The 27,649-nt window shown below is 37.8% G+C and overlaps 1 protein-coding gene across 4 annotated transcripts in view; it reads right to left on the reverse strand.

Moving 5' to 3' along the window:
* GCC2 (GRIP and coiled-coil domain containing 2) overlaps positions 1–22,326 on the reverse strand; it is a 30,042-nt gene extending 7,716 nt beyond the window's left edge. For 2 of the 4 annotated variants that reach the window (XM_018084170.2, XM_018084172.2), the window contains exons 1-20: positions 22,290–22,326; positions 19,376–19,438; positions 18,580–18,664; positions 17,188–17,255; positions 15,927–16,031; positions 12,689–15,160; positions 11,961–12,030; positions 11,176–11,276; positions 10,998–11,096; positions 9,890–10,009; positions 8,502–8,666; positions 8,101–8,205; positions 7,340–7,502; positions 6,724–6,824; positions 6,540–6,617; positions 5,729–5,866; positions 4,164–4,285; positions 2,216–2,392; positions 549–766; positions 402–452 (exon numbers count right to left, since the gene is read on the reverse strand). In XM_018084170.2, the coding sequence (XP_017939659.1) occupies positions 402–452; positions 549–766; positions 2,216–2,392; positions 4,164–4,285; positions 5,729–5,866; positions 6,540–6,617; positions 6,724–6,824; positions 7,340–7,502; positions 8,101–8,205; positions 8,502–8,666; positions 9,890–10,009; positions 10,998–11,096; positions 11,176–11,276; positions 11,961–12,030; positions 12,689–15,160; positions 15,927–16,031; positions 17,188–17,255; positions 18,580–18,664; positions 19,376–19,438; positions 22,290–22,295 (4,507 nt within the window). In that variant the 5' untranslated portion in view covers positions 22,296–22,326. Of the gene's footprint in view, positions 1–401; positions 453–548; positions 767–2,215; positions 2,393–4,163; positions 4,286–5,728; positions 5,867–6,539; positions 6,618–6,723; positions 6,825–7,339; positions 7,503–8,100; positions 8,206–8,501; positions 8,667–9,889; positions 10,010–10,997; positions 11,097–11,175; positions 11,277–11,960; positions 12,031–12,688; positions 15,161–15,926; positions 16,032–17,187; positions 17,256–18,579; positions 18,665–19,375; positions 19,439–21,797; positions 21,839–22,289 lie in introns of those variants that run through there. The other 2 variants (XM_018084171.1, XM_018084173.2) reach the window with 2 other exon arrangements.
* Between the last annotated feature and the right edge of the window lie 5,323 nt (positions 22,327–27,649).

The following is a 27,649-nucleotide window of genomic DNA, read 5'->3' on the forward strand; positions in this document are numbered from 1 at the left end:
CAAATGCCTCTTAGACATTGACAGGCTTGGGGCATCAACCACCTTGCTAGGAAGGCTGTTTTAGGGTTTGACCACTCTCTTAGTAAGGAGATACTTCCTAACGTCCAGTCTGAATCTCCCCCAGGCAGATCTGAACCATTCCCACACATCCTATCAGTGGGTACCAGTGAGAAGAGCTCAGCATTTGCCTCTTCGCTTCCCCTCCTCGGGAATCTCTAAGATAGTGATGAGGTTGCCCCTCCCTCCTTTTCTCCAGACTAGACAAACCCAGAGTTCTTTACCACTCTTCACAAGACAGTCTTTCCATCTCTTTCAGCAGCTTTGCTGCCCTCCCGTGGATGTATTCAAGGACCTTAAGATTCTGAAGGGACAGTAAGTAATAACAAAGACACGTTCCTTACTTGGTATCTGTGGACTGATACAGCACGCTGCAGTGTCTCCAGAAAAGGTTTCTGGTAATTTACAGAATCACACAGTGTAAGCAGGTTTTAGATTCAGACTCAGGTGCACAAATTTGTAACTAACTCAAGAAACCCTGGTACTGTTACCTCTAGTACTTGGTTCACTCTTGAGTTGGAAGAGCTGAGCTTCTACTCTGGAGAGTTGCTGCTGAAGTGTCTCTACTGTTTTCCTGTGCTCTTCTTGCAGGTTCCTGACTTGATCTCTGAAACTGTTCCGAAGAGCTTCATTCTGGGCTGTCAGCTGACTCAACATCTGGGCGTGCTCTGTTTTCATGACCATGTTCTCAGACTGTATTGTGCAGAGTCTGAAAACAGCATACACACAAACAGTAAGAAACACACAGCAAAACTCTGTAATTTTTAATTTCAAAATTTTTAGAGTTTGAAGCAGCTTTCAATTTTTATGTGTATGATTATCTTAGAATGACCACGCAAGTTTTTTCCATTTAAATTCCTCTTTCTACAGGGAAAATCTAAGACTGAAGACATTATGCTGATTACCTATCATTTGGATGCACTGTGCTATATAAACTCTCGATTTCTATTTTAGAACACAAAATTCAGACATCTTTGCGGAAAAAAAAAAAAAGTATTAGAGACATGGTGCTGTAAACCTTCTTAAATTCTAGAATTGCAACATGACTGTGTTTATAGTGTCATACAGGGCATGTCACTTACCTTCTACTTCACTTCTTATAACATTTATTTACGAAATACTTATGCAGAGCTTCTGAAATCCCAGGTTTCTAAGAAGCTAAGTTTAATTTTTTAAGCCTCAACTTTCAGTGCAGAAGAGGGCAGAAAAGTGTAGCTGTTAGCAAGAAAAATGTCAGTAACTCGCCAATTGTTGGGTTTTTTTTCTGGTTTGGAGGTACTCCAGAAGCACAACAAAATTGTCACAAGCAATTAAACAAGTGCATGTATGGAAAGACTAAGCACAGGACTTGCCCTTGTAAGCCTAAAGACTTAAATAGAGCCAGCATGTCAAAGAGCAGTCTCTCTAGGTATAAAGGGAACCTATGGTAAAGTGGGTTGTTTCCAGAAAAATGCAGGACGTAATTTGGTTGATTATAGTGAGCCATCATCTGGCTACCAGGAACAGATAAAACTGTACAAAGATGGTGACAAGAAGTCAACAGTTCCTAATACCAAGCTGTAATTTTTAATGAATATTTCATGTAAACTTCTTTGTACCCTCTACAGACAAGGGAAAGACCCTTTGTGAGGAGCTCAAGTACTAGGTACTCATGTGATGTCATACAGATTAAACAGATTCCTTTCATTTTGAAAGAAACAGCAAATTAAGACTGTGGCAAGCACAGACTTAAAATCTAATACTTTCTGCAAGAAAGGCAGTTGGTGAACACAGGACTGGGTATTTTGTCAGTGAAATTGTTTGCTCTGCCTATTTTTTTAATAGGAAACATCCCTGTAATTTAGTTGAGCAGTACAACACAAATGTAGTGCTGAGCACTGGACTTTAAAATAGTCAATGTGCTTAAAAAAATGTTAATTTTTAAATCTGATAGTTAAGAGGTAGAAAGCTTGCAGAAGTCTCAAATTCCCTGCTACTATTTCATTTTCATTATTGAAACTTCTGATGGCTCATGAAAAATAGCAAACAATCCTTTTGAAAATTCCTTTAACTTTCTCAATAATATGCCCTTTCTTGGAGAAATACAGTTACACACATGTCCAGTTCTTAAAGTTCACACAAAATAAAATATCTGTGTCTATTCATCAGCAGAACATACTTTTCACGGAGTTCTGCTTCTTTTGCAACAGTCTCTTGCAGCATCTTATTATGTCTTTCCAGCAGGGTGTCGTGTTCAGACTGCAGTGCCTGGAGTTCAGATGCATTCATCTGTGAGTTATGCTGAGCATCTTGCAGCTTAACTTTAAGTTCATCTATCACCATTTCCAACTGTTCTCTGCACGTGGAAAAAAAAGAAATACACGACATACATTTTAAAATAATTACAGAATAATTAAGAACCTATACTATAGAAACAACATAATAGATAGCTGATCCCAATTGCTTATTTATTAATTAAATCAATACAGCACCATGACCAAAATATCTTAGAATGTGACTATGGAAGAAGCAATTAGCAAAGTTCTGATCCTGTCTCAATATAGGAACAAATAGGTTTACCACATCCCATCTGAACCGCTGGGAATGCAACTATTGGGGTAGAAAGAGTGACTGATATCACTTTCTACTTCAAGCTGATTTGGGGGGACAAGACAGAAGGACAATAATATGTGGGATTCAGCTGGGAGAAAAGATTTCTTCTTAGAAGTGGTAGAGGCTTTTTTTTTGTTTGTTTAGTAAATGCACATCAGTTCAATGAGACCAAATACAGGGGACAAATGGTTGGAGTATATTTTGAGCAAAGTACTAGGAAGCAAGATCAAATTTATAAAAACAGATAAACTCAGTTGGTCAGAAACAAATCAAAATTAGATACACAAGGAAGAAAGAGTCTTAAGTGACATACATTCTCTTTTTATGCTTTCTGTATTTATATATGCAGACATCTGCATTATCTTATAAATTGTATATCTCATTAATCTTAGAGTTGATACTTATAAATAATTTCTTTGGAACCATTTCTCATCTGTTTATTGCTTGACCAATTTGTTTCCAAGGTGACTCTCTCTCACAAAAAAATAACAATATTAAAACTTATTAAAATTCTTCAGAAAGGAGACACACAGAAATGCAACTGTTGCAGTTTACTTGCTTCAAAGACAGGAAGTTTTTTTTAAAAACCCCAAACCAACTGCAAAACCAAAGTCCTCTAACAAAGCACAAGTCGCCCTCTGGTGGATTTTTGGCTGCAATTGTAGGTACTGTTTGAAGATGGTCAGAAACGAATTTTGGCATCTCACAAAGAAACGCCCAGTCTGTCACCAAGGGCAGCCATCAATGACTTAGTAACTTACAGAAATTGATCGAATTTTACAGTCAATTGAGACACTTTCCAAAATTAATTTGAATTTACCTGTCTTATTACTATAATTAAAAGGATTTTCAGAGACCTTTTGGAAGTGTAACTTTTTCCTCCAAGTCTTTCCTCATGCAGCAGCTGATTCGACAACAGTATTTCATAAATCTGCTAGAACTGATGACTGAATTGGCAGCCAGAACTTTACCTACACTAAACCATTCATTCCTGAAAAAGTTCAAAGTGAACTCAGCTGAACTGTACCAACCTGCTCTTTCCTTCTTAGTTGCAAATGGCACTTGGCTACAATACTTCATGACTGAGAAAATGACATGTCAAGTCTCCACAGAATATGCTGGCTAATTTCTGCTCATGAGATTCCTATGAAACTTCCTAACACCTTACTTCCCCTCTGGCTGTAATGACAGGTTACACAAAAGTAATGGTTAAAAAGATAAATCCAGGCATTAGAAACTAACAGAGTACCACCATGGTAGAAATGGATGATATTTCTTCTGTTCAGCTTGGTAGAGCCACAGTTAGATTAAAAAAAAAAGCCCCAAACCAACCAAACAAAAAAATTCAAACCAAAGTAACTGGGGAAGCACACTGCCACCCTTCTGATATTTTCCATATTGAAGCAAAGAGCTAATCAGTGGAATTCCCTTGTAGGTCAGAAATTAGCAAAGGCAAGCTCAATAACTTTGAGTGTCCGTATTTTTCTGTAGGCATATAGAAATTTTAGTTTTACCTCTCTTGTTTGGCTCCTTCAGACTCTGTCCGAGCAGCAGATTTATTCTTTTGCTGTTTTAGAACATTATGAACACGGACTTTGTAGCTCTCAAATTCTGACGTAACAGATGCTTGTTCAGCCTATCACATAGAAAACAAACTCTTAACCAGTTATGCTTTTGAGTATTGCTCCCTTATTTCTGTAAAACGAAATGCATTTCACATGGGGAAAAAAAATTAAAACCACGTGCTGCATTTTCTTCTTTTAAATGGATAATTAAAACGGTGACTACCATAACAGATCATGTTTCTTTAGACTTTGAGTATCACAAAATGTGAAACTAGAGACACTAATTTTCAACATACTAGTATTAAAGAAAAGAAAGAATACCTGGACATTCAAAAACTGCATTCAACTGAGAGATTCAAAGGAAGGGTTCTATCAACAGCTTTAAATGAAGGCAAATGTGAAGGAAAAAAAGGGCAGATAATTCCGTTTCCCTCTTATACTGCTGAGGTGACAAAAATCTAATATGCTTTAAAGTTTTGCATAATTCTGAGGAGTTAAATCAGTCTTGCAGTGGTATTACAAAGCACAAGATATAATATTTTAGTTGATTGTAAAGGTGTTTGGTCTGTCTTGTCTTCTAAATTCAGCTGATACATGAGTTTCAGAAAATTGAGTCACAACATAGTAGCTTTATTCTTGACTGTACACTATACAGCAAGAATTATTCCCATCTTTCAAGTACTCATGTTGTATTAATCTAGAAAGGCCACAGATGCACATTTTCTTTCTTGGATCTTAGGACAAGCTCATGGATTCAGTAGTCATCCCCAAGATAACTAAAATGCTCTCACCTTCAAAAGGAGGATTTTGGAAAGTTCAGCTATTACTGACCTGCAGGTTGCACACCTACCATACACCAGAGACCATAAAGTAGTACAGTAATCTCCATAAAGGAAGTCTGAACATAGCAGTCCTACTGTATTTTGAATCTGTCTCCAACGCAAACACTACATTCTAGGAACATTTAACACAATGCCATATGTACAAACCCCCCCATAAATAATAAAAAACCCTCAGCAATAGTGTAAGTTTTGCATGTAGTTCAGCTGCCAATTAAGAAGCTGCTCAGATTTCAGCATATTAAAAGGTGCTGGCAAATACATTTTTCACAGCTTTTTTTTTATTTCTTGAAGTAGTATCTGTGTTAGCTGGTCTTATATGAAGCAAATTATATTCCTTTTTTTTTGTTCTCCCCTTTTCTTTAAAGACTTCTCTTTTCCCTGAACATGTACTTGCTGATCATCTTAAATAAACTTCAACTCCTCACTATGACTACAAGGTTTTCCCTACTGGAAATATACATGTGCAGTCCAGATGTTCCACAAGTGATACATGACAACCAGGACACAGTCCTTTATACCACCACTCAATACCTTAAGCAGTGGGATAATTCCCAATTCTTGACAGACAAAAGGAGAAGAGTAAGGTCTGCAAAGTATTTTTAGAGAAGCAGACAGTGAGTGCAGTAAAACTCCCTTCTAAAGCCTCTAAGATTACTTCTCCCACTAGAGTACCTGGGCTGCTCTGCACTCTTCTTGCAGGGTTGCAATTTTTTGCTGGCAAGCACTCATCATACGCTGGTGTTGCTCCGAAGACGTTCGCAGCTGTTCCTGAACTTTATGCTTTTCTGATGTCAGCACAGCCACTTGAATCTGAAAAAGTCAATTGCAAACTGAACTGTAACAAAAAGTTTTCTTCTCCAAGGGGACATGCCACTAAGACCATAGGATCTACTACAGTAATTCCTGCACAGAATTGGTGAAAATTAAAATCCAATAAAAATAGAATAAAAAATAGACATGGCTTACCATGTAATAATTTTTAATAAAATTATGTCGCTTAAAGAGACAATTCAAGATAAAATTACGATGGTGGTGTGGCAGCATTTAAGAAAGCCAGCCTCTCTCACTTCCCTGCTACTTTCATTACATTCAATTCCTATTCTGCCCAACTGACAAAATTTATACAGTCAGACAACACTTGAGATTTTTGCTATATGTTATGTTATTTTGTTTTTAAACTGAATAACTTCCATTTTTAAAGAATCATTTTAAAACATATCCCAGTTGCAAGCTTCAAACTCTATAGTCCTCTCCTTTGCTGGAAAGGGAAAGAGGAAAAAGACTGCAAATCTGTTTAAAGAAAGCCACAGGGAAAATATCTGGGGAAAGCAACAAAGAGACAAAACTAATTTAAGAAATGATAACCTAGTAGTAAAAATAACACCTTTTTGTTCTTCAGCCTATATTCCATGTGCCTGTAAAAATCACACACTTATTACTTAAATGAGAAAACCTTACACTAAAAAAAAGTGAAGTTTCTTGCCTTATAGGCTTCCACTTGCTGTTGAGTGGCTTCCAATTCCCCTTTCAAGGATTCCTGCAACATTAGATGATCATTTTCCTGCAAGATAAAATTACACAAACCTCAGCAACTTAATTCAGCTACCAGCCTGTTTTTTAAAGTTAGTTTAAAAATGGAACACACAGTCATGAACATCGGGACTTACAGCTTGTTTTGAATCAGCCAGTTCTTTTTTGGTTTTTACTAGGAGTTGTTTTATCTTGGCATTTCTTTCCTCATCCTGTTGCATAGTTGACTGAAGGAATTCTAATGCAGAAAACAACAGTTTTATGCAAAGGAAACTTCCCCTCCTGCATTTCCTTAAAAATACTGAAAAATATTTAAGCAAATTCTGACAGATTCCTTAAGAGCTGCAAACAAGTAGCTTACAGTAAGCTTTGTCTAAGTTATCATAAAGATCTTCAAATAAATGAAATGGTTCTAAGACTTATATTTAAGGATAGGAAGAAATTAAATCTTAATTTCTAGTCAAGTTTTATGAATGTGATATATTAGGATGAAACCCATCACCAACATTCAGAACTTATGATTAACTTAATCAGGTAGGAAACAGTATATCAGGCAGGCAAATTGGCTTTTAACTGCTGAATACTGGATGATAAGCTAGTAAAGTTTCCTTAAAGTCAAAATTACTTTTCCAGTATAACTGTTTAGTATTCCCTGCAAACCTAACTCACTCATTGACTTGAAAAGTTGTTTCTGAATTTCATTTTTTACCATTACTGTACCATAGTGACTCTTGCTGTTTATAGTTTACTCACTTATTTCTTCCTGTAGGGTCTCTTGCTTCTGTTTCTGAATACTCGTTTCTTGCTCAAGATCTTCTATTTTACTGTCTTTATCAGTAATCTTCTGATTAAGTTCTTTTACCAGCCTTTCATAATCAGCTATTTCCATATCCATTAGTGTACTCTTTTGAGCATCCTGCAAGTTACACATGATGAAGGTAGAGCTTACAACTTGCTTTGTCTGCTAAGGCTTTTTAATTATATAAAAAACTATATTGCACATCTATATTTTTTCACAAAAATTTTTTCACTATCCATATCCACAAGCAACACCACCCATCCATCGTGTTTCCATATCCTCAGCAAATAATCTGTTTTCAGACAGTAACCAGAAGCTTTGAAAAACCTGTTTCTATCTTTTAAGTTTTATCAGTAGGTATTTTGTAGATATTAGTTTCTGTCAGTGTCAGTCATTAAAACAAGGGCAGTTTCTGAATAAAGCACTATACATGTACCCCAGACATCTAAATTCGCTTCCTATTTCTACCCAAGACAGGTCACATAACCCAAGTTAAAACAAACAAACAAAAATAAAAAATAAACCCATCAAAACCAAACCCAAAAGTACACGTCAGCTCTCCAGTACAAAACCAGGGGCAAAAGCTCTCACGTTTTCCCTTTTACACACCTCAGGCTTTAAAATCCTCTGAACAGAACGGGAGGACATTCAACACAGCAAGATAGGCCAAAATCTTTGGTAGTCCACTAAGCACTAACAAAAACACCAGCCCTACCTTTCTGGCCAGCTCTAGTTCTAACATAGTTTTCTGCAGATGTTTCTTTTCCTTCTGAAGTTGCATCTGAAGCTCCTCCATTTCTCGGAGAGCACCACTATGTTCCTGAAATTTAAATACTTCTCAGTTATGCAGTCCAATTTCAAAATACATGTCAGCATCTGTTTATACTTATAGACACACATACACACTTAGGTTGTATAAAGATAATTCTTCCTTTTTTTAGGAAATTACTAGGAACCAGAGAAAAACACAAAATAGTTTTCAATAAACACAGTCAAGGAACACAAAGAGAAAGCATGGAACTTGATATATGAAAACACAAGTTACCAAGGTCTAACAGAAATCACATCCAGTGAAAGTAACGCTTCAGCCCATTCACTATCTCGACAAAGTACTACCTTTGTTTTCTGTTCTCTTAAAAGCCTTTCAGCTTCTAGTTCTTTGTCAGCCTTTGCCTTGGCTCTTTGCATCTCCAATATCTGAGTTTCCAGCAGCTTAGCATTATTTTGCAGTGTTTCAACACGAGCCAGGAGGTCTTCATTAGCAGAGCGTAATTGATCATGCTGAAATTGTAATCATGAAAAGATAAAAAACATAGCTGAATTTGTGTGTGATTTTGTCAGATAAGATATACACTCCTACAGATGAGTCTTGTCCAGCTTAATTGTGTTAAATCAGATTAAGAAACAGGCTAAAACTAGGCTAAATTAAAGTCACTGGCACATTTTGATTATTTTGTTCAGAGTTAATTTGCCCAGCTTTCTGTATGATGGCTAGAATTAAAAGAAATCAGAAAAAAATATCCCCAAATTTATGCTTTCTGCAAGAATCACCTTCCTCTCGCAATAATACAGCGTTTCAATACTTATTGTCCCACTCCAGATGCAGGTGCTGTATTTATAAACAAATGATCATACTACTAACACCTAAAAAGATTGAACTGCAAGCCTTGATTGAACCACCAAGTCTTCCAAGAGATCATATCAGTACATAGTAAGAACTGTTACTTCTTAACAAACTTGAAAAATTCAATGCCTGCATAATCAGGCAGAATATAATTTCTTATATCTTCCTATGTTTCTCACTACTGGTTTGTATTTATAAGGAAATGGTGGCCTAGTTAAATCTTCAGTGTATGGGACCTGGAATTTAAATCCTAAACACTAAACCCATTGCAGCCACCCTTGCAAAAATGTGTCTCACAGCTGCTTAATTACCATGTTAGACTCTTCTGAATGATACTATGGTACTCTACAATGCATCCTAAAGTCTCATCCTTGTGAAAAATGCAAAACACCATAATTAATTTAGTATGTTCAAATATTCTGTTGATTAAATAAATAAAAAAAAAGAGAAAAAATACCCAAACCCACATTTTGTTGAAGAAACAGAAGAAAAACATTTCTCAGATAAAGGTTACTGCACTTCATGAGAAGTGTAGCTATGCAATCAGAGAAATAGTGCAAGTTTGATACTTGCAGAAGAGTTGTATTCTTAAACAAACCCAGAGATAAACACTTGCTCTTTCCTGTAAGTTGACCTGGAGCAGATTAAACTCTTTCTACTGACAAAGCCAAACACCCTAGATATATTTACCTTTGTCATGGCCCAGGTAAGATATCAGATGTTGAAAAAGAACAAACAAACCACCCTGAATTACAAGTCACTATTCAAAACGGACTTAGGCTATGAAACAGTGCTAACAAGGACATGATTAAAAATTACACTCAGTAGATAGGATTTTTACAGTAATCATCAATGGATCAGACCCACATACAGAACTGACCTGCTGGGATGACACCTGTAGCTGTCTTGTGAGGTCATCTATCTGACGTTCAAGATTATTTGCTCTGCCTTTTTCAGAATCCAGCTGTTCTCCTTGCTTATCATATTCCATCAAAAGATTCTTAACACATACAAACACAAAATCAAATATTTTTTACAATACACATATTGCATAAGCACATTCATCTCAGAGGCCTACTCATCTTCCTGATATTTCAGTGTATGAGTCGTCTTACTGCAACACCAGAAACATCACAATGAAATTAATGCTATTATTCCACTACAAACTCTGGGAAAAACCCTTTTCAGGCAATGAAATTCTGGAATAGTTCAGGTTGGAAGAGACCTCAGCAGGTCTACATTTGACCTTCTGCTTAAAGTAGGGTCAGCAGTGAGATCAAACCTGTAACTCAGACTTTAGTCCAATCAGGTCTTTCCAAGGATGGAGATGGCATCAGTCCTCTGGGCAACTTGTTCTAAAGCTCAAGCATCTCACAGGCTAAAAATGTTTATCCATGTATCCAGCTCTCATTTCAATTTAGGACTACTGTCTTATCCTGCACTACCATTTATAACCTGATTCTCTGTCCTTGATAATGTCTTTGGAGGTACTGGAAGGCTCCTATTATGTTCCTCCTCATAAGTCTTACGAGGAACAGCTTTCTCTTGTTGAAGCAATGCTGACTGTCACCTGCTTCTGCTTCATGTGCCCAGAGATATGCTCCCAGAGAAACATTAGTTCATGTCTTTATCACTTAAGGATTTTCAAACTGACCTTCAACTTTATGTACTTTGAAGAATTTGTCAGGATTTATGTTTTGCCTCAGCAACACATTGCTTAATGTCTGATGTCTGATGTATGATGCTAGATTCAAAAGGTTTAGAAACAGCATTCCAGTAGAAAGCAAGTGCCTTCTTTTCTTCTGACAGCAGTCAAGTCCATTACTAGAACCTTACATTTCTTGATTTTGGTATCCAACTGCACTGACACAATTTCTTTTGCCAAACATAGTTGTGCAAATAAATAGCAATAAATATCCAGGCTAGGCTTCAACACCAAAAGTATTTTCTTACAGTTAACTGTCTTGCAAATGCAGTACTATTCTTACCTTATAGCTTTCAGCTCCTTGAATAACGTCTTTCATTGAAGCAGACAACTGATCTTTTTCTGATCGAACCAACTCCAATTCTTCGTTCAGAGCTTGCATCTTATTAAAAAGAAGTTGTGTCATTAAAACAGAACCCCACATGCAGAATGTTCTTCATATTAGGAAACAGTTAGGGTACCTCTTTTCGGCTGGCATCTAATTCCTTTTTTGCTTTCACAGCAACCACCTTAATTTTATTTAGCTTCTCTCCTTTTTCTGCAGATTCTTTTTCCAGCCTCCCTAAAATAAATAAATAAGAAAATTAAAAAAATACACCTATTTCTTCCCAAGAAATGAAATGAAATGAAATTCAATTAGAACACAAATATCAGCATGAATTTAAAAGCAAACAAAATATAAAGGGGAGATATTCAAGTGTTTAATTCAGTTAAACATTTAAATTTAATTTCAAGCTAAAACATGGACACAGACAGCTTAGGGACAATCTTTCCCTGTTTCAGAGGCTTTCCATCACAGTTAACATTAAGAGCCATATTCCTGTCTACTTCTACATAAATTTTAACAACTCAGAACCATTTTCTTGCTAATGTGTTGGGATAACTGCAATGAGGCAAGAGTAGTTTTCGTGAAGTATTGTTTCCTTCTCCTCTTGGCAGCCTTAGGAATTCTTATTCACGCACTTCCCATATTTAAAAAATAAAGATTAAATCCACTACACTGTTTATAGCCAGACGTACACAGGAAGAAAAAGCCTTAAGAAATATCATATCATATCCAACTTAAAATTGCTAACAATATTTTAAATCTCTAGTGGAAGGAATAGCTTCCTAGTAGGAAGTTGCACTGATATGTACTTCCCCATCTTCCTTGGCTTGTAGGAAATACAGGACAATTATGAAAAGAAAAACTAACAATCCAAAGAACCCAGACCATTTATATAAAAGAGAACAGTGAGAAAGATACCAATTTTTTCTTGAAGTTCTGCTACTGAAGACTGCTGATCAGTTTTCTCAGTCATTGTCTCCATTAAATTCTGTATTATAAACAAAGACATAAAAAGTATTACAAAAATTTCTTTGTGATATCTCTTTTTTCCCTAACAAGCCATCAGAAGTTCCAGCTACAGCTAAAACTGTCTACATTCATACTACCAAGAAAGTCTTTAAGAGAAATTTTGTTGAAAGCATAGTTACTTGAAAGCAAAACATTCCAACATTTTAACAGCTGCTTTCCATTCTGTCCAAGGACAAAAAATGGGAGACCATTAATTCTGCAGCTGTCAGTTTTACACAGCCAGCAATTCCCATGACCTGAAGTTAGGAGTATCTAATGCAGATCAAGCAGAAGTTTTGTTTGAGATGGAGTCATAGAAAGTAAGAGGTGAAAAATGATGAAGTCAGTTAGTCCATCTAGTCAAATGATCGCTTTGAGGGCTATTGATAGGAACAAAGGTTCAAGTACAAGTAACTTTTGTCAAAAAAAAATTATGATTGGTTTTGTTTCTTTTTTTTTTTTTCAGGGGGAGGGAGGTGACTTTGAGGTGCTAGATGGGCTTTCCAGAAGGGGAACTCACTTTCAGGCCAAGGGGAAAAAAAATAAAAGAAGAAAAGAGAGAATTGAAAGTATTTTTTGAACCTTAATTCTGAAGACTTTAGAGGTTTAGTCTGTATACTTCAATAACAAAATATAACCTTTAGAGAACTCAGTTCGTCTTTCACATTTCTAAGTTCAGTTTCCTTTTGTTCCAGAATGCAACTTAAGTCGTCTTTTTTTTCTGATCCTTTTTCCTGTTCTTGCATTGGACTTTCATAAAAAGCAAGTTTTTGAGTGATCTCTTCAATATTAGCTAAAAGATCTTGATTTTCAATCCTTGTTTTCTCACTGGCATTCTTCAGCTCCTGAATATCATGCTGAAGAGCTTCCTTTTCAGACAACACTCCTTCCAGTTCCTCTCTCAAGAGAGCCTTTTCTTTTTCAAAATCCTGAATCAGGGATCTATGTTCTCTATATTGAGCAGCATGTTCTTCCTCTAGTCTCTCAACTTCCCGCTGCAAATGAATTACTTCCTCCTCATTTTGTAGAGCAAGGCACTGCTTTTCTTTAATTTTTGACAGGCATTCATTTGCAATTTTTAACAAGTTAACAGAATCATATTCTTCATTAGACTCTGAAATGTCGGACCCCATTTTCTCAACTAGGTGGTACAGTTGAGTTCTTACAAGGGACGTGTGCCTTTGTTCATTTTCGAGTAATGTTGATACATGGTCTTTTTCTGCAGTCATCGTTTGTAGTTTCTTTTCTAAGTTTTCAGACTGCTCTTTCAACACTAACCAACCATCTTTTTCAGATGTAATCTTTCCCAGCTCTTCACTTAATTCACCTTTTTCCTGAATGATTTTCTTATTTTCCTCATGAAGAGTATACACTTCAGATGAAAGCTGCTCTCTATCATGTACCAGAGATTCAATCTGTTTTTCCAGTTGCTCTAGCATTTGAGCATTTTCAGTCTTTGTAGTTAAAGCTTCATTCAGTCTCTCTGTTAATTCCTCTACCTTTTTCGTCAGGTCATTATTGTTCTGGTTAGCAACATCTACTTCTTGCTGAAGTTCCTGAATTTTAACTTGTTCTTGCTTGCACCTTTCCTGAAGGGTTTCTCTCTCTTCACCCAAACATTTTACATCATTTAAAATATCCTTGTTTTGATCAGTAAGAGCAACTATCTTCTCTTCCAGTTCTTTTACAGTAATCTCTTTTTGGTTGATGGAGCTTCTTATTGCGTTATTGTCCTCCTGAAGACTAACAATTTTGCATTTAAGTTCTTCTATCTCTAGCTGATTAGATGGCAATTTTTCTATTTCTTCCTGGAGGCGATTTACAGTTTCAAGAAGAACATCCCTTTCATTGAAAGCAGCTCGGAGTTTCTGTTGCAGTTGACTGACATCAGAAGCTTGCTGTTGTTTCATTGATTCAAACTCCTGGCTGATCTTTCCAGCAGATTCGCCTAGCTCAGCCTGGAGAGTTTCCATTGTTTCTCTCAGGCTATTGTAATTGGACACTGCTTCTTCTTTCTCCTGAGTTAGCTTTTCAAGTTGTTCTCTAAGTTCCTGTATTTCAAAAACTAATACCATCTTTTCTTTTTCAGAACTAGATAATAAAGTTTCATTTAATTCAGAAATTTCTGTCTTGTGTTGCTCTTTCAGAGTTTGAATCTCTAATTTATGCTCTTCTAAATCAGCTTCATAGTGCTGTCTTGCTGCTTTAAGCTCCAATTTTAGTTTTTCAATTACACAGCAGTAATCTTCTTTAGCAAGCTGCAATTCATTTATCTTAAAGTCCAAATCTTCCCGCTCATGAAAGTACTCATCCTTTATGCGATGGATTTCCTCCTCCAGCTTTAGTTTGACATTGCTCATGTAAGTTAACTCATCCTTTAATATACTATGTTGGGACTGGAGTTCTTCTAAACTATGCTCCAGGTACCTAACCTTTGCTTCCATTTTTGCTTCTATGTAAGGTTCTTCTGGTGTATCTGCAATATCTATCTTGTTTTCTACATTTTTATTTAAGACTTCTCTCAGCTGCTCCAAGTCGTATTCGCGCTGGTCAGTATGACAATGCATTTCATCCTTTGCATTTTTCTCTGCCAAATTGTGCTGTAACTCATTTATTTGATTTTGCTTTTCTTCATTTTCTTTAGATGATATTTCAATCCGATGCATCAATTCTGACACCTCTTCCTGATGGGCAATTTTTAATTTTTTAAGCTCTTCATTCAGATTTTTTATTTCATTATGGTAACATTGAGAGTTGTTTTTAATAGTTTCTTGCAGACTTGTCACTTCTTTGGTTTTGTCTTCGGTCACAGTTTCCAACTGCTTGCTCAGACACAAAATTTGCTCCTCATAGGTAGATTTCATTCTCTGGACATCATCTTGTAATCTTGTAACTTCTTTTTGACTGTCACTATGACGTTCAACCTGTTCCATCAGCTCCATTTGTTTTTTCACTTGTTCATCTAATTCCATTTTCAGCTTTTTTAAATCCTCATTGTGCTTGCATTGTGCATTTGCTAATTCACACTTCAAAGCTTTTATTTCTTCCAGAGAGTCAATACTTGATTGTTCCAGTATTTTCTGCAATTCTTCTGTCTTAGCCACTGCAGCCTGAACAAACAAAGAAGTTATTAAATACTGGTTATTTAGCATACAGAATTTTCAAATGAACTGTTTACAATAACAAATTAGAAAATATAGGAGTCCTTAGTCTTAAAAATTGCTATAGTTTTTAAATATCTAACTATATTAAGACAATTCAAACACTACAGAGTACAAGAACATTTGCAGAATGAGAAAGGAAAACTACATCCTAAATCATGTTTACCAGAATAATTTCACAAAATGTTCAGAACAGACTTCAGCTTTAGCAATTATCCTGATAACATATTAAAGATCAAATTACTTTTAGTACATCAAATTCAAGTATCTGGAATATAATATTCTTCATCAATCGCATGCAATTCACTCTTCATTTTATTACTAATTGAGATTATTGATATAAGATAGGTGCCTTGGCTGACAGGCTCCTTCTCATGAATATCTAAATGTAAACCTTATATCTCCCATGAAAAGACAGAGCTGAATGATTGAAGCCATAACATATGTAGGCTGCTAATGCAGAGACTGAATTCTTTTTGCAGGTGTGGATCTAGACGATGTATATATGAATTTCATATTTATTACTATGGATTAGGGGGTACAGAGAAAATATGCTTTAATATACGAAGCCTTTAGATCTTTTTAGATTTTTTAAAAGATCGAACACAGGTAAGTGAAGAAAAAGGTCAAAATTAAAAAAAACGCAACAAGCAAACCTAGAAAATAAACAGAATTCTGAAATATTTTTGTAATATTCCATGGCTCATTTCAGTACCTCCCCTTCTTGCTTTATTTGAATATTTTCTTTTCTCAGAGCAATGCACTGCTGCTGACTTTCAGCTTTTTCCAGAAGTACAACGTCCAGTCTTTCTGTGAGAGCCTAATATTAAAAGAGAAACATCACTGAAAGAGGGGTTTGTTAACAATGGAAACAATGATTTCTGAAAAATGTAGGAACTCACATATTGATTATGACCCCTTTTGTCAGTTAAACACATCAGTCTGATTTTAAAAATTACTTTCAGCCCAAATAAGACTGATATGAAATAGGTAGACTAAAACAATGATGTTGGTTCTGTTAAAAATCCTACTTATGATCAGCTAATTTTTAATCACCAGGTGGTGGTGGGGAAGTTTGCCTTCTGTAGAAATGTCCCTCCAAATTATTCAAAACGATTCTCCAACTGATAAAGTCCTCCTCACTACCAATTTTTACTTTTGTAAGCTATGACCCTTACATTGAAAATGACATGTTCTTGCCACATCAAAACTATTCGAGTTACTTTCCTAAAAGTACTTCTTGTGACATGCAACTTTAATTATGTATTTCTAATCTCATCAAATGACTGGCCCAGAAGTTTTCTAAATGGCTGAAGTCTTTCTGCAATGACCACTCCAAAATAAACAAAAGCCTGTCTAACCAGCTACACAAGGAAAAAGTCTTGCTGGGGACATTTACAGAATTGTTTGGGTGGGAAGGGACCTTCAAAGGTGATCCAGTTCAAACCCGCTGCAATAAGCAGGGAGTATCTTCAACTCCATCAGGTTGCTCAGAGCTTTGTCCAACCTGACTTTGAATGTTTCCAGAGATGGGGCATCTGCCACCTCTCTGGGCAACCTTTTCCAGTGTTTCACCACCCTCCCTGCAAAAAGCTTCTTCCTTGTATCTAATCTAAATTGACCCTCCTTTTGTTTAAAACCATTGCCTCTTGTCCTATCACAAAAGGCCCTGCTGAAAAGTTTGTCCCCATCTTATAAGCCCCCTTCAAGTACTGAAGGGCCATGATAAGTTCTCCCTGGAAATTGTACTATTCTGTATAATTCCTCACAGAGCCAATAGGATTTATGACAAGTGGAGGAAGGACTTGGGGGGAGGAGGGAAAAAAAAAAAAAGGTTTTAGGAAGTGTCTTATATTCCTGAAAATTGATTCCATGCAATTTAAATAACAGTTTTAAAGCTATTTACCAAATTATTTATGTGGATTTATTTCAGCTAACTTTATGTAATACAGTAGAAACCCATTACATATTCCTACCTGAATAATATCATCAGCTCCTGCAGTAGCTGCTTTAGATCTGAGTTCTTCAATCTCTTTCTCCAGTTCTCAAAAAAGCAAAGAAATTTCACAGCATGAATGGATGCTCCATCACAGTAGCAAATCTCTAGGAAATCCTAGTAAATCTAGTGCCTAACAACACTTCTATTCAAATCAGAGATATCTTTTACTTCATCAATTTTTATTTGTTACTGAGTGATAGAAAGGACTAATGGAAAGAGAACAAATATTCAGTATTACTTCTCCAGTTCTGACACTGAGCATTGTTTTCTGAGGAAGTGAAACTTCCTTGTTTGGACAGAGGGACAACAGACAGAAATTCTTTTTCTTCATCTTACCTTCTATTTCATGATCAATTTAAGCCAGAGGAAAGATACTCAGTACCTACTGGTTCTCTGAACATGGCAGCAGGCAGAAAAACAAGATCTTATGAGTAACCCCACTGAGGAAAAGCCTGGTATAGCCCATCCCTATATCCTTATTGTTTCACTGGGCAGCTACCAGCAGTCAGCATAATTAATTAATTGTAATTCCAAACGAGGGGAAGTGACACAAGTCTCAGTAATGGACCACTGGAGGAAAGGGGACAGCAGAGCAGAGAAGGGTAGCACATGACAGCACAGATTTACACAGGATACTTTTAGGTGGTTAACATAATATTTTGTTTTGTGTAGTTTACAATTTCTTGTTATAGCAGCAGATCATAGAATCATAGAATCAGCCAGGTTGGAAAGGACCTCTGAGATCATCAAGTCCAACCCTTGATCCACTACCACTGTGGTTACTAGACCATGGCACTAAGTGCCACATCCAGTCTTATCTTATAAACCTCCAGGGACAGAGAATCCACCACTTCCCTGGGCAGCCCACTCCAGTGCCTGATTACTCTCTCTGTAAAAAATTTCTTCCTAATATCTAACCTAAACCTGATTAAATATAAAGTAGCTAACTATCTTAAAGAAGCCATTGTGCTCTACAACAGTACTAATTATGCAAAAAACTATCACAGACATTTCCCCTTCCATGTGCTTCCTGAAAAGCAACAGCTATTTATCCCTGAACCAATATGGGAAACAGACAATGACATGTCCTACTGCAACTTTTACACAAGCTACACTGTTCCATCATGTCCATACTGCCAGATCAAAATTAATTTAATATCTGACAAAAGCAATGCTTCTTTTTCTTCCCATTCTTACTCAAAGGACTTCAGACTCTACTCATCCACAATAAACAGTGAAACTGCAGAAAAAAAACACTAGGATATTTGTCTAGAATTTAAATCTACCTATAAAAATATGCAGTGATATTAGAAAAGGTAAGATAGTACTAAGCATTAAGGCAGAAATTGTTCTCTTTCCAGTAAGGTACCTGTACATCTTGACTTCACTTTCTGCATAAGCATCATCTGCTTTTTTGCAAACTTAATGAGGTCTTCTTTGGGCAATGTGTCCAGCTGTAAAAAAAGTACATATTAGAGAAATCAGTTTTCTCTAACCCAGACATTAACAGAAACAGGGCATTTTAACATTTGACTTCCAAGAAGCTGAATTTTAGGGCAAGAAACTCTTACCATGCATATGCAAGAAGAGTAACAGTCCAAGTTACTGCCGTTCTGTCATCCAATTCTGTTATTCCAAGTGCAATAACAGAAACTATTCCTAATTGTATACTTTTCTGAAATAATTCTGGAGCACAGAATCGGGCAGCATCAGTTAGAGAGGAAAACTCAGTTGGGAAGGATTACAATTCAGTAATATAATTTGAATAATGTTTTGAAAATAGCATGCTGTCCTAATATTGCCATTTTTTAAATTTACTTCCAACATATGCTAAGATGTGTGTGACCATTGTGAAACAGACTACTGCCAAAACTGGATGTTATTAATAATTTATCAAATATAACAGAAGGGAGCTAGGGAATGGAGCTAGGGGATTGGATTTTGGGGCTATCTCAAACCATGACAGGAACATATAAAGAAGAGATTTTTTTCCTCGTGTTTTCCAAGACACCTTATCCTAGTGTTTATAAATCAATTTTTCCTGTCTAGAAGACAGGAAACGTTAAAAATACCTTTATGTCTTCGTGAGTCACAGCTTGCATGCTAAGCTGTAACTCTTTCAACTATTGCTATCCAAATAAATTAAATTTTTGAGGACTGATTACCTTTGATTTGCCTGATCCTGGTGTGCCAGAAGACGCCACCATCTCCGGCCCAGCATCTTGAACCTATAAAAAATAAAGTACAATCTGCAGTAACTAACTTTTTAATGTAAAATTACTTAAGGAGCTAATTGAAAGTCTTCAAACACTGAGAATAACTGAATATAGTGAGAGCACAAGAAAAAAATTAAAATAAAATTTAAAACCAATATATATTTGTAGGACTAGTCAGAAGCATAATGGAAAAGAGATACCACGATTACTAGAACAGCAGAATAGAAAAATCTCGATGTGCAAACCGGTATGATCTAATGATTCCATTACTGAATTGACATCTAGAGTTGATACAGCACTGAAAAATAATTTTATTTACAAGTAGCTTAAAAAGTGTGACTCACTATCTCATTCTTAAAAGAGACATTAGAAAAAAGGCATGAACAAAAAAAAAACTTGTAGAGGGGCTGCAGTTAAATCAGACTTTGGGAAGTTTTGAACCACATAAAGTCCTAATATTTTTTTTTGTTTCTTAAACACATTGGTTATTGCTAAAATTGTTGGCCTAACAAATTATATTTTAAATGACTCTGCAAAGTTAGGACTCTTTTAAACCCCAAATTATAACTCCCCCTTTTGTTTTTGTTTTTAAACATACTAGTTACTGCTAGAATTGCTGGCCTGACAAATGTATCTGAAAAAGCTCGCAAATTCTGGGTCCCTATTCCTAACAAATTCATAATGCCTTCTACTGTAAACTTCCACAGATCTAATCTGTAGGACTCTGTTATTTTACTGTGATTTATATGAGATATGTTTGTATATGATCAACAACATGAAGAAACATATATAGCCATGATGGTGCAAAGGAAAATGGAACAGACACTTCCAATATATTAAGGGTAGCATTTCCAAGTTTTGATCTTTACCCTGCTTCTTCCTTCATACTATCATATGTGCATGAGTATGAAAGTGAAGAGGCATATGTATATATATAAATATTTGTATTTTTACATATCTACATGTTTGTGTGTGTATGTACGTGTACACACACACCTTCACTTTTATTTTGCTATTTTCTTTATTCTGCCAAAAAAACCAAAACCCTTATAGTAGAAACTAAGGAAAAACTAAACTGGATCTGAACACTATGAGAATGGAGAATCACTAACAATTTAGGGGGAAGAGGTGATACAGATAATAAAAAGGATCATCATTAGAAATATAAGTTCAAGTAGAGGCCAAGGACAAAGGCAGTTATACATGTGATGTATGTATCACATGGGCCAAAAGGGGTTTTTTTTTCAGATGGCAAAAGCAAACTTATTAAAAAATAATGTGCCCATTAAATATAAATACAGCACTAAAAAAAGCTATAAGGTTTAAGTTTCATATTCTCTTGGTATATAAAACTTTGTTAATAGTTACACTCAATATTTCAGCAGTGCAATTAGCAAAACACTGTCACTACAAGCAGTCACTGTCACTAGACAGCATAATTAAGTATAGCAAACCACATGTGCTGTTTAGAAAATAACAGCTCATGTCTCTCCATACTACAGCAAGGTCAGATGAATTTTTTCTCACAATATTTTTACTCTTCTTTAAGCTAATACATACAGAGGCAGAACCATATATTGTGTAAAACAACACATCCAGTTTTGCTGTTCTGGTAACAGAACCCAGAAGCAGTTCACGTAAAGGGCTTCACCCATTTGAAACAGAAGAACAACAAGGAAGATGAACTGCTAGAAGACCCTAAACTTCTCATTGATTAGGTGCATCCAAGCTGCAAGTCAGCAGACAGTAAGTACTCTTTTAAGCCCAACACTGAATCCTGCAAGGATTTTTAAGTTTTTAGTCCACTATTCTGAAACCAGGGTATGCTTCCATACTTTACTGATATCTATCTATCTATCTACATTCTTTTTTTTTTATTTCAAGCCTACTTGATCTACTCTAAGCTGTTTCCATGCCACACTTCAACATGTTCTATGTATTTTAACTGCTATCTGTCCCTCACTTTTACAATAGCTTAACACAGAAAAAAAGCCTTAGAAAGCCTAACCAATGCTATATATTAGTCTTTGCTGTGAACTGTGGCACTAATGACCATTACAAACAGCAATTTTCTGAGCAGTGTACAAATACTAAGCATCACCAACTCTTAAGCATACCAAGTCACATCGAAACACTTTTTGAATTGTGATTGCTTCAACAGCGGCACTGAACCTCCATTAGAACGTGAGCAGCTTGGATATTACCAAGAGTAATTACCAGTAGAGTCAATTTAATGCATGAACTTTAAACTCTTCTACGCTGTACTTGGATTTGCCTTGGTGTTTATGAAAGCTACACTAGATACAGACGCTTCAGTGATTTATTTGCTTGTGTTGGTAGGTATTTCACCGCTGACGTAGTGTTAACACACCGGGTCACCGCAGTGGAACAGGAGCCCCTGTTGGCCCGCGGGTGCTCTCACAGAGTAAGCACTCGGCGCACCCGCCGTGTCACTGAGCGTCACTGCCCTGGAGCCAGCACAGCCTGCGCTCCCCCGACCCGGACAACAGCGCGACGTCCCCACCCCGCAAGCAGGAGGGGCACTGAGCAACCCCTTGTAGCCCGCACCGGCGCTCGCATTTCCGCAGGGCAGGGCCGGAGCGCCCCTTCCCACCCTGGCCCGGGCGGGCCCCGCACAGCTGCCGCCCACTGGGGCTGCGCCGCCCGCGGGGGCAGCGAGGAAGCGAAGCAAGGGCCCCTCGGGCAGGGACCCCGTGGAGGGGGAGGCGGAAGGAGAAGGGGCTGGTCCTCACCCTCCCCGGCCCCGCCGCGCTGCACCCCAAGGTCACACACGGCCCCCTCCCCACCCGCTCCGGCTCCCGTCCCCCCGAAGGCCGCCGCCCCCTCTCCCCAGCCGCGTTACCTCCATGGCGGGGCCGGCCGGCGGCAGGGGCGGCAGGTCGCGGCCTGCAGCCGCTGTCAGCCGCGCTACATCCTCCCCGGCCGCTTCCGCCTCCGTCATCCCGGCACGCCGGGAACGCGGGCTCCCGGCCCGCTGCGCTCCGCGCGTCCGTCACCGAGCACCGCCCCGGGGCGGCGGGGGCCCGAGCTGGGGCTGGGGCTGTGCCGGGGCACGGCTGTGCGATGGCTGGGTACCCCTGGCAGCCGGACGTGAACTGGGAAGCGCAGGTAACGCTGGCGAGATCATGTTCTCCGTATCATAAAAGCGGCACAGGGATACGGCTACACCACCACTGTAACCCGCCCTTCCCTGTTCCTGAAGGGCTCCTGAGGGGAACACGGTGCTGCAGGCGGGAGTGTCTCTCGCTGTCACCGTCGGGAGAACGTGACGTGAAGAGCGAAGTGCTCAGGCAGAAGCTTGACGATTCAAGACCCTGTTTTTAATATCTTGATGGAAGCACAGAGTGATTAAGTTGTTTATCAAGTAAATGCGGCGGGTGACAAGAGGATGGTACCAGACTCTTTTCGGTGGTGCCCAGCCACAGGACGAGGAGCAATGGCCAGAAACTAAAATACAAGAAGTTTCACCTCAACATGAGGAAGAACTTTACACTGAGGGTGGCAGAGCACTGGAATAGGCTGCCCAGGGAGGTTGTGGAGTCTCCTCCTTTGAAGGCATTCCAAACCCACTGGGATGCGTTCCTGTATAACCTGCTCTAGGTGACCCTGCCTTTGCAGGAAGGTTAGATTAGATGATCCCCAGAGGTCCCTTCCAACACTGTGTTCTGTCATTCTGTAAATTTAAAAACGAAGGTGAAGGACTTCCAGAGCAATTAGCAGAAGCCAGATATTATGGCTTGTAGTTAAGTGTTTTTTAAGAGACATTTCTTATGCCAGTTTTGGTAGGTATTTGAGGGAATTGATAACTACTTTAAAGGGTGCACATTTTTCATTGTAATCATGCATGCACTTTGGTAGTGCCTGAATTATTTTTCACATTTCATGATAAGTAATTGATTTTTAATGAGAAGTTGCCTGAGAGAAACAATTTAGGCATATTTATGGTTCACTGGATAAATACTGAATATCACCAAATTAATTATAATGTCATGAGAGAATATCTATTTTAATTTAAAAAATGAGAGTCATGTTAGTCAAAGTGCTGCTCTCAGAAGAAGAATTTACATTTTTCCAAGTCCGCTTACAGTCATTCTTTTAAATTTCAAATGGCAACTAATGCCAAAAGACAGAAAGGTTTTTCACATATACCTCAGAAATTGTTTCCTTTTTTCTTTTCCCCCTCCAATGCATTCACTGTACATTATATATATTTACTGTGTATTGTAATCTATGCAGGTACACAACTGTGCCAGGAACATATGGTTCCATGGTCACACAGGTTGCTTGCGAGGAACAGGTGTCCCTAACCAAACAGCAAGAAGCTGTTTTTTCATTACTTCTGTTACACTTTTTAGAAGCTTCATAGGGCACTGAACAGGTTAATTCTTCCTTTCCCCTTCCCCTTTGGGATACTCTGAACCGAGTACCTACACCTGTGCTGCCATGATCTAACATGGCTGTTTGACACAATTTCAAGAAGACCGTTTCTAGATCCAGTCCTTCCAAACCCATTCTTAGCTAAAGCTTTTCTACCAAACTATGGAAAACCCTAGAGAAAACAATGTTTCATGCAAATTTGCTCCTTCCATCTGTCCTCAGAAAATATGTATTATAATCCAGCTCTTGGGTCATCTCATGTCTTAGCCTATAAAGAAATTGATTTTGGAGACAATCCAAGGCAGAGAGAAAAGAGTTTTCAGATGTATTTGTACTGAAGACTGGCTCACTCATCCCAGGCTTTTTGGGGATTCTGACTGGGCACTACTCATCCCCACCATTCCCTGTTCCTGTGAGACAAGTACTTGACAGAGACAGGCCAGTTCTCCCCTCCCACCCCCCTCCATTTTGTGCAATAAAATTTATGTATATTTAATGTTTGAGATTGTCTTGACAGTCTTTTGTTCTGGTCCTGAATTGCAAAAGCAAGTGCAAAGCATCCTGATTAGGGAATGGTACAAAAATTAAAAAAAGTTTCTAGAATAACTAGAAGAAAAAAGATTAAGAATTTTGACTTTGATTGTTTTGGTTTGTTACAATAAACTGTACATTGCTCCATATTTTGTGGGAAAAAAGTGTCAATTCGTACCTGCAATAGTCTTACATAGTTTTCTTAAACAGTTTATGAATTGCATGTCTTACATATCTAGAAGGAGCCAGTAAGTTGATACATAATAATTCATGCATCTAATTTGAAACAAGATAAGTGAGAAAAACTAGAATAATTTGAATAATTTACATGCTCCCTATATCCTGTGATTTTATTATCTTTGTAAAAGAGAATTAGTTAATCTTTTAAAATAGCATCGTTTATGTGAAACAAGATTGTCAGGACATTTATGAGATGTGTTGGGGCAGAGCATAACAAACTTTCAATCCTGCTTTCGTTGGGAAGCTAAGTCCCACGAGGCTGTGATTAGCCCTTACATCAAGGCAGGGTGCAAATGCTTGTTCACTATCATTGGAATTATTAGACCTGCAAGAATTTTCTAAAGAGCACAGAATGAGAAAATTACTGTAATTTTGCAGCTGAGGAATGTGTTTTCAGCATACAAGAGCTGATACTTTAAATACTTGCCACTGTAGAATCTGCCTTTGCAACAGATTGTGAAGATTGCAAACTCCTGCTTGTGAACCATGCTGGGCCAGAGTTCTTGCTTTGAGCTACTTCTGTGGCTTTTTTATATGCCACATTAGTATAAAGGAAAGCAACATGAATTTGCAGTATGTTAACTATTCTTCTCTGTTTGGAAACTTAAAGTATTCCCCCTACTCTGTGCAAATGGACTGTATATTATTTGGCTGACTATGGCCATTTTGTTGGGTTGGATTGGTGTAATGGTAAAGTGAAAAAAGTTAAAAGTTATTAATCTCAGTACTAATTTGTGTGTGAAGGATTTGATTAGGTGTTAAAAAATCAAAATTGTATACAGAGGCCTTAATTCTGGTCTTAAACTGCAATAGGAAACAGGTGAGTAGTTTGGTGTTCTTATCAGCAAAAGCCTGTTGAATAATTAGAGTGAAACTGAAACAAGGAATAATTTTTTTCATGCACTTGGGGTTGGGTCTGGCTGTGAAAGCCTGTTCAGTTGTTAATAGAACACAAAAGCCCTTTTAACTGCACACAGAGGTAGTAGCAATTAGACAATGAGTGAAGGTTATTGGTACAAAAATTACTGTGAATCAAGAGGCCCAATTTTAACAATTAAAAAAAAAATTAGTTACCTTCATTTTTAGGTGCCTAACCTAAGACTCTACCTATAGGGACTGTACCAGAGCAGGACGCAGTGTAGCTTGCTTTTGACATAATCCCTCTGTCTCCATGTCATGGTAGATGGCTTCAACTTCAACTGTGAGCCTTCACACAGTTCTAAAGGCAGTGTGAGCTCGCACTGCAGATAAGTATCAACTGCCCTTGCAGCAGACTATGCCAAAGCCCTTCTGCAAAATAGTCCATGAATAATTTACCTCTTCAACATTAACCATGGGATATTGCTGCATGACAGCATTCCTGATCTAGCTACACAGTGCCTAAGTCCGTTCTTGGTCTGGAGGGCACAGAGCCTTGTTATCCAAGCCTAAGCCCATGACTTCCAGTCTGGCAGCACAGTTTGGTTGCAACCTATCAGTATGAAGGCCTTAACTTTCATTTTCAGTGTGCCTCCGGGCTCACCTACAGTGAGACAGACCTTGCAACGTTCATTGAGGATGTGAGGGAATATGGAAGATTCAGTCCAGGCTTAAAATATGTTAATGTACCTCTGGAAAATGGCAGAATTAATAATTAACTTTGTTGTAAAGATAACACTTTTTGTGAAAATATTGTCACAAATCATTATAAAAAACTTACAAAGTATACGTTATAGGGTATATAGCCATATCCTATACAGATAGGACAAATTAAATAAAAGCTTCTTCCTGTACACAGTCTGTTTTCCTAACTGGACAAACAGTGACTTTCAATCCAAGCGTGAAACAGATTATCTACAGTTAAATTAGTGGAAAGGAAAGCTGTGTTCCTCTGTCTTTCAATGCTAGCTAGGAAGATAAAACAGCTCCCTTCAGCTTAGTTCGGGTCTTCCTCGTCTGGTTACTCATTTCCTGCAACATACAACTCAGAATACAAATTAGTTTTTCCCCAAGGTTAAATCTCTTTGACGTACACACTGGGTTTCTCCATCTTCTCTCACTATCCACCAGATACATCCTGGTCCTTGAGCAAAGACAATCCGATGAATGGGTTTGCCCCTTTGCTCGAGGGAGGGTTAACCCAAACTGCTTTACCTAACATACCTCTCGAGTTACTGGGACTGTCTCCATCCACAGTGTGAAGGGACTCTGATTGGGCAGGGCCAGCTCAATTGATGGAGCCTTTAGTGTTGACTAGCCATGTAGCCTTTGCTAGGTGCTGATCCCAATTTTTGAAAGTTCCCCCACCCAATGCCTTCAGAGTAGTTTTCAGCAATCCGTTACACCGCTCAACTTTTCCAGCAGCTGGTGCATGATATGGGATGTGATATACCCACTCAATGCCATGTTCCCTTTCCCAAGTAGTAACTAAACTGTTTTTGAAATGAGTCCCATTGTCTGACTCAATTAGCTCTGGGGTGCTGTGTCGCCAGAGTACTTGTTTTCAAGACCCAGAATGATGTTTTGGGCAGTTGTGTGAGACACCAGAAAAGTCTCTAACCATCCAGTGGTTGCTTCCACCATGGTGAGCACATAGCGCTTACCTTGGCGGGTCTGTGGCAGCTCGTTTCTTTCTTTAATTTTTTGAAGCTTGGTGCTTCTTCCATTCTGTTTTGCAAATGGTTTCTTCACTATCAAAACTCTGCATGTACACTCTCTTATAAAAGAAGACACAAGCAGCATTGAAGAAGTTGCTGAGGGATTGCATTAGCTAAACTGACATAGATGATGTTGCACCTGAGAAGGTTAGTAAAATTGTGCATCTAGGTAACTGGATGAATATAAAGTGTAGATGTATATTCAGGACATATGTCTAACATAGTTCTGTACAGAGTTCTATCTCCACAGTCCTTTGTTTGCACCAGAAGCTTGACAATAGTTTAATTGATTTCAAGTAATTTGACTGAACACCTGAAATCTCCTTCTGAAGGTTTACAATATCTTGATTGATTTACAGTATCTTATGTAAAAGTACATTAAATCTCTTACCAACTTTTGTTGGTATTAGTAAACAAT

The sequence above is a fragment of the Manacus vitellinus genome, unplaced genomic scaffold (assembly GCF_001715985.3).
Source record: "Manacus vitellinus isolate BGI_N305 unplaced genomic scaffold, ASM171598v3 scaffold_7_pilon, whole genome shotgun sequence".
NCBI classification, from domain to species: Eukaryota; Metazoa; Chordata; class Aves; order Passeriformes; family Pipridae; genus Manacus; species Manacus vitellinus.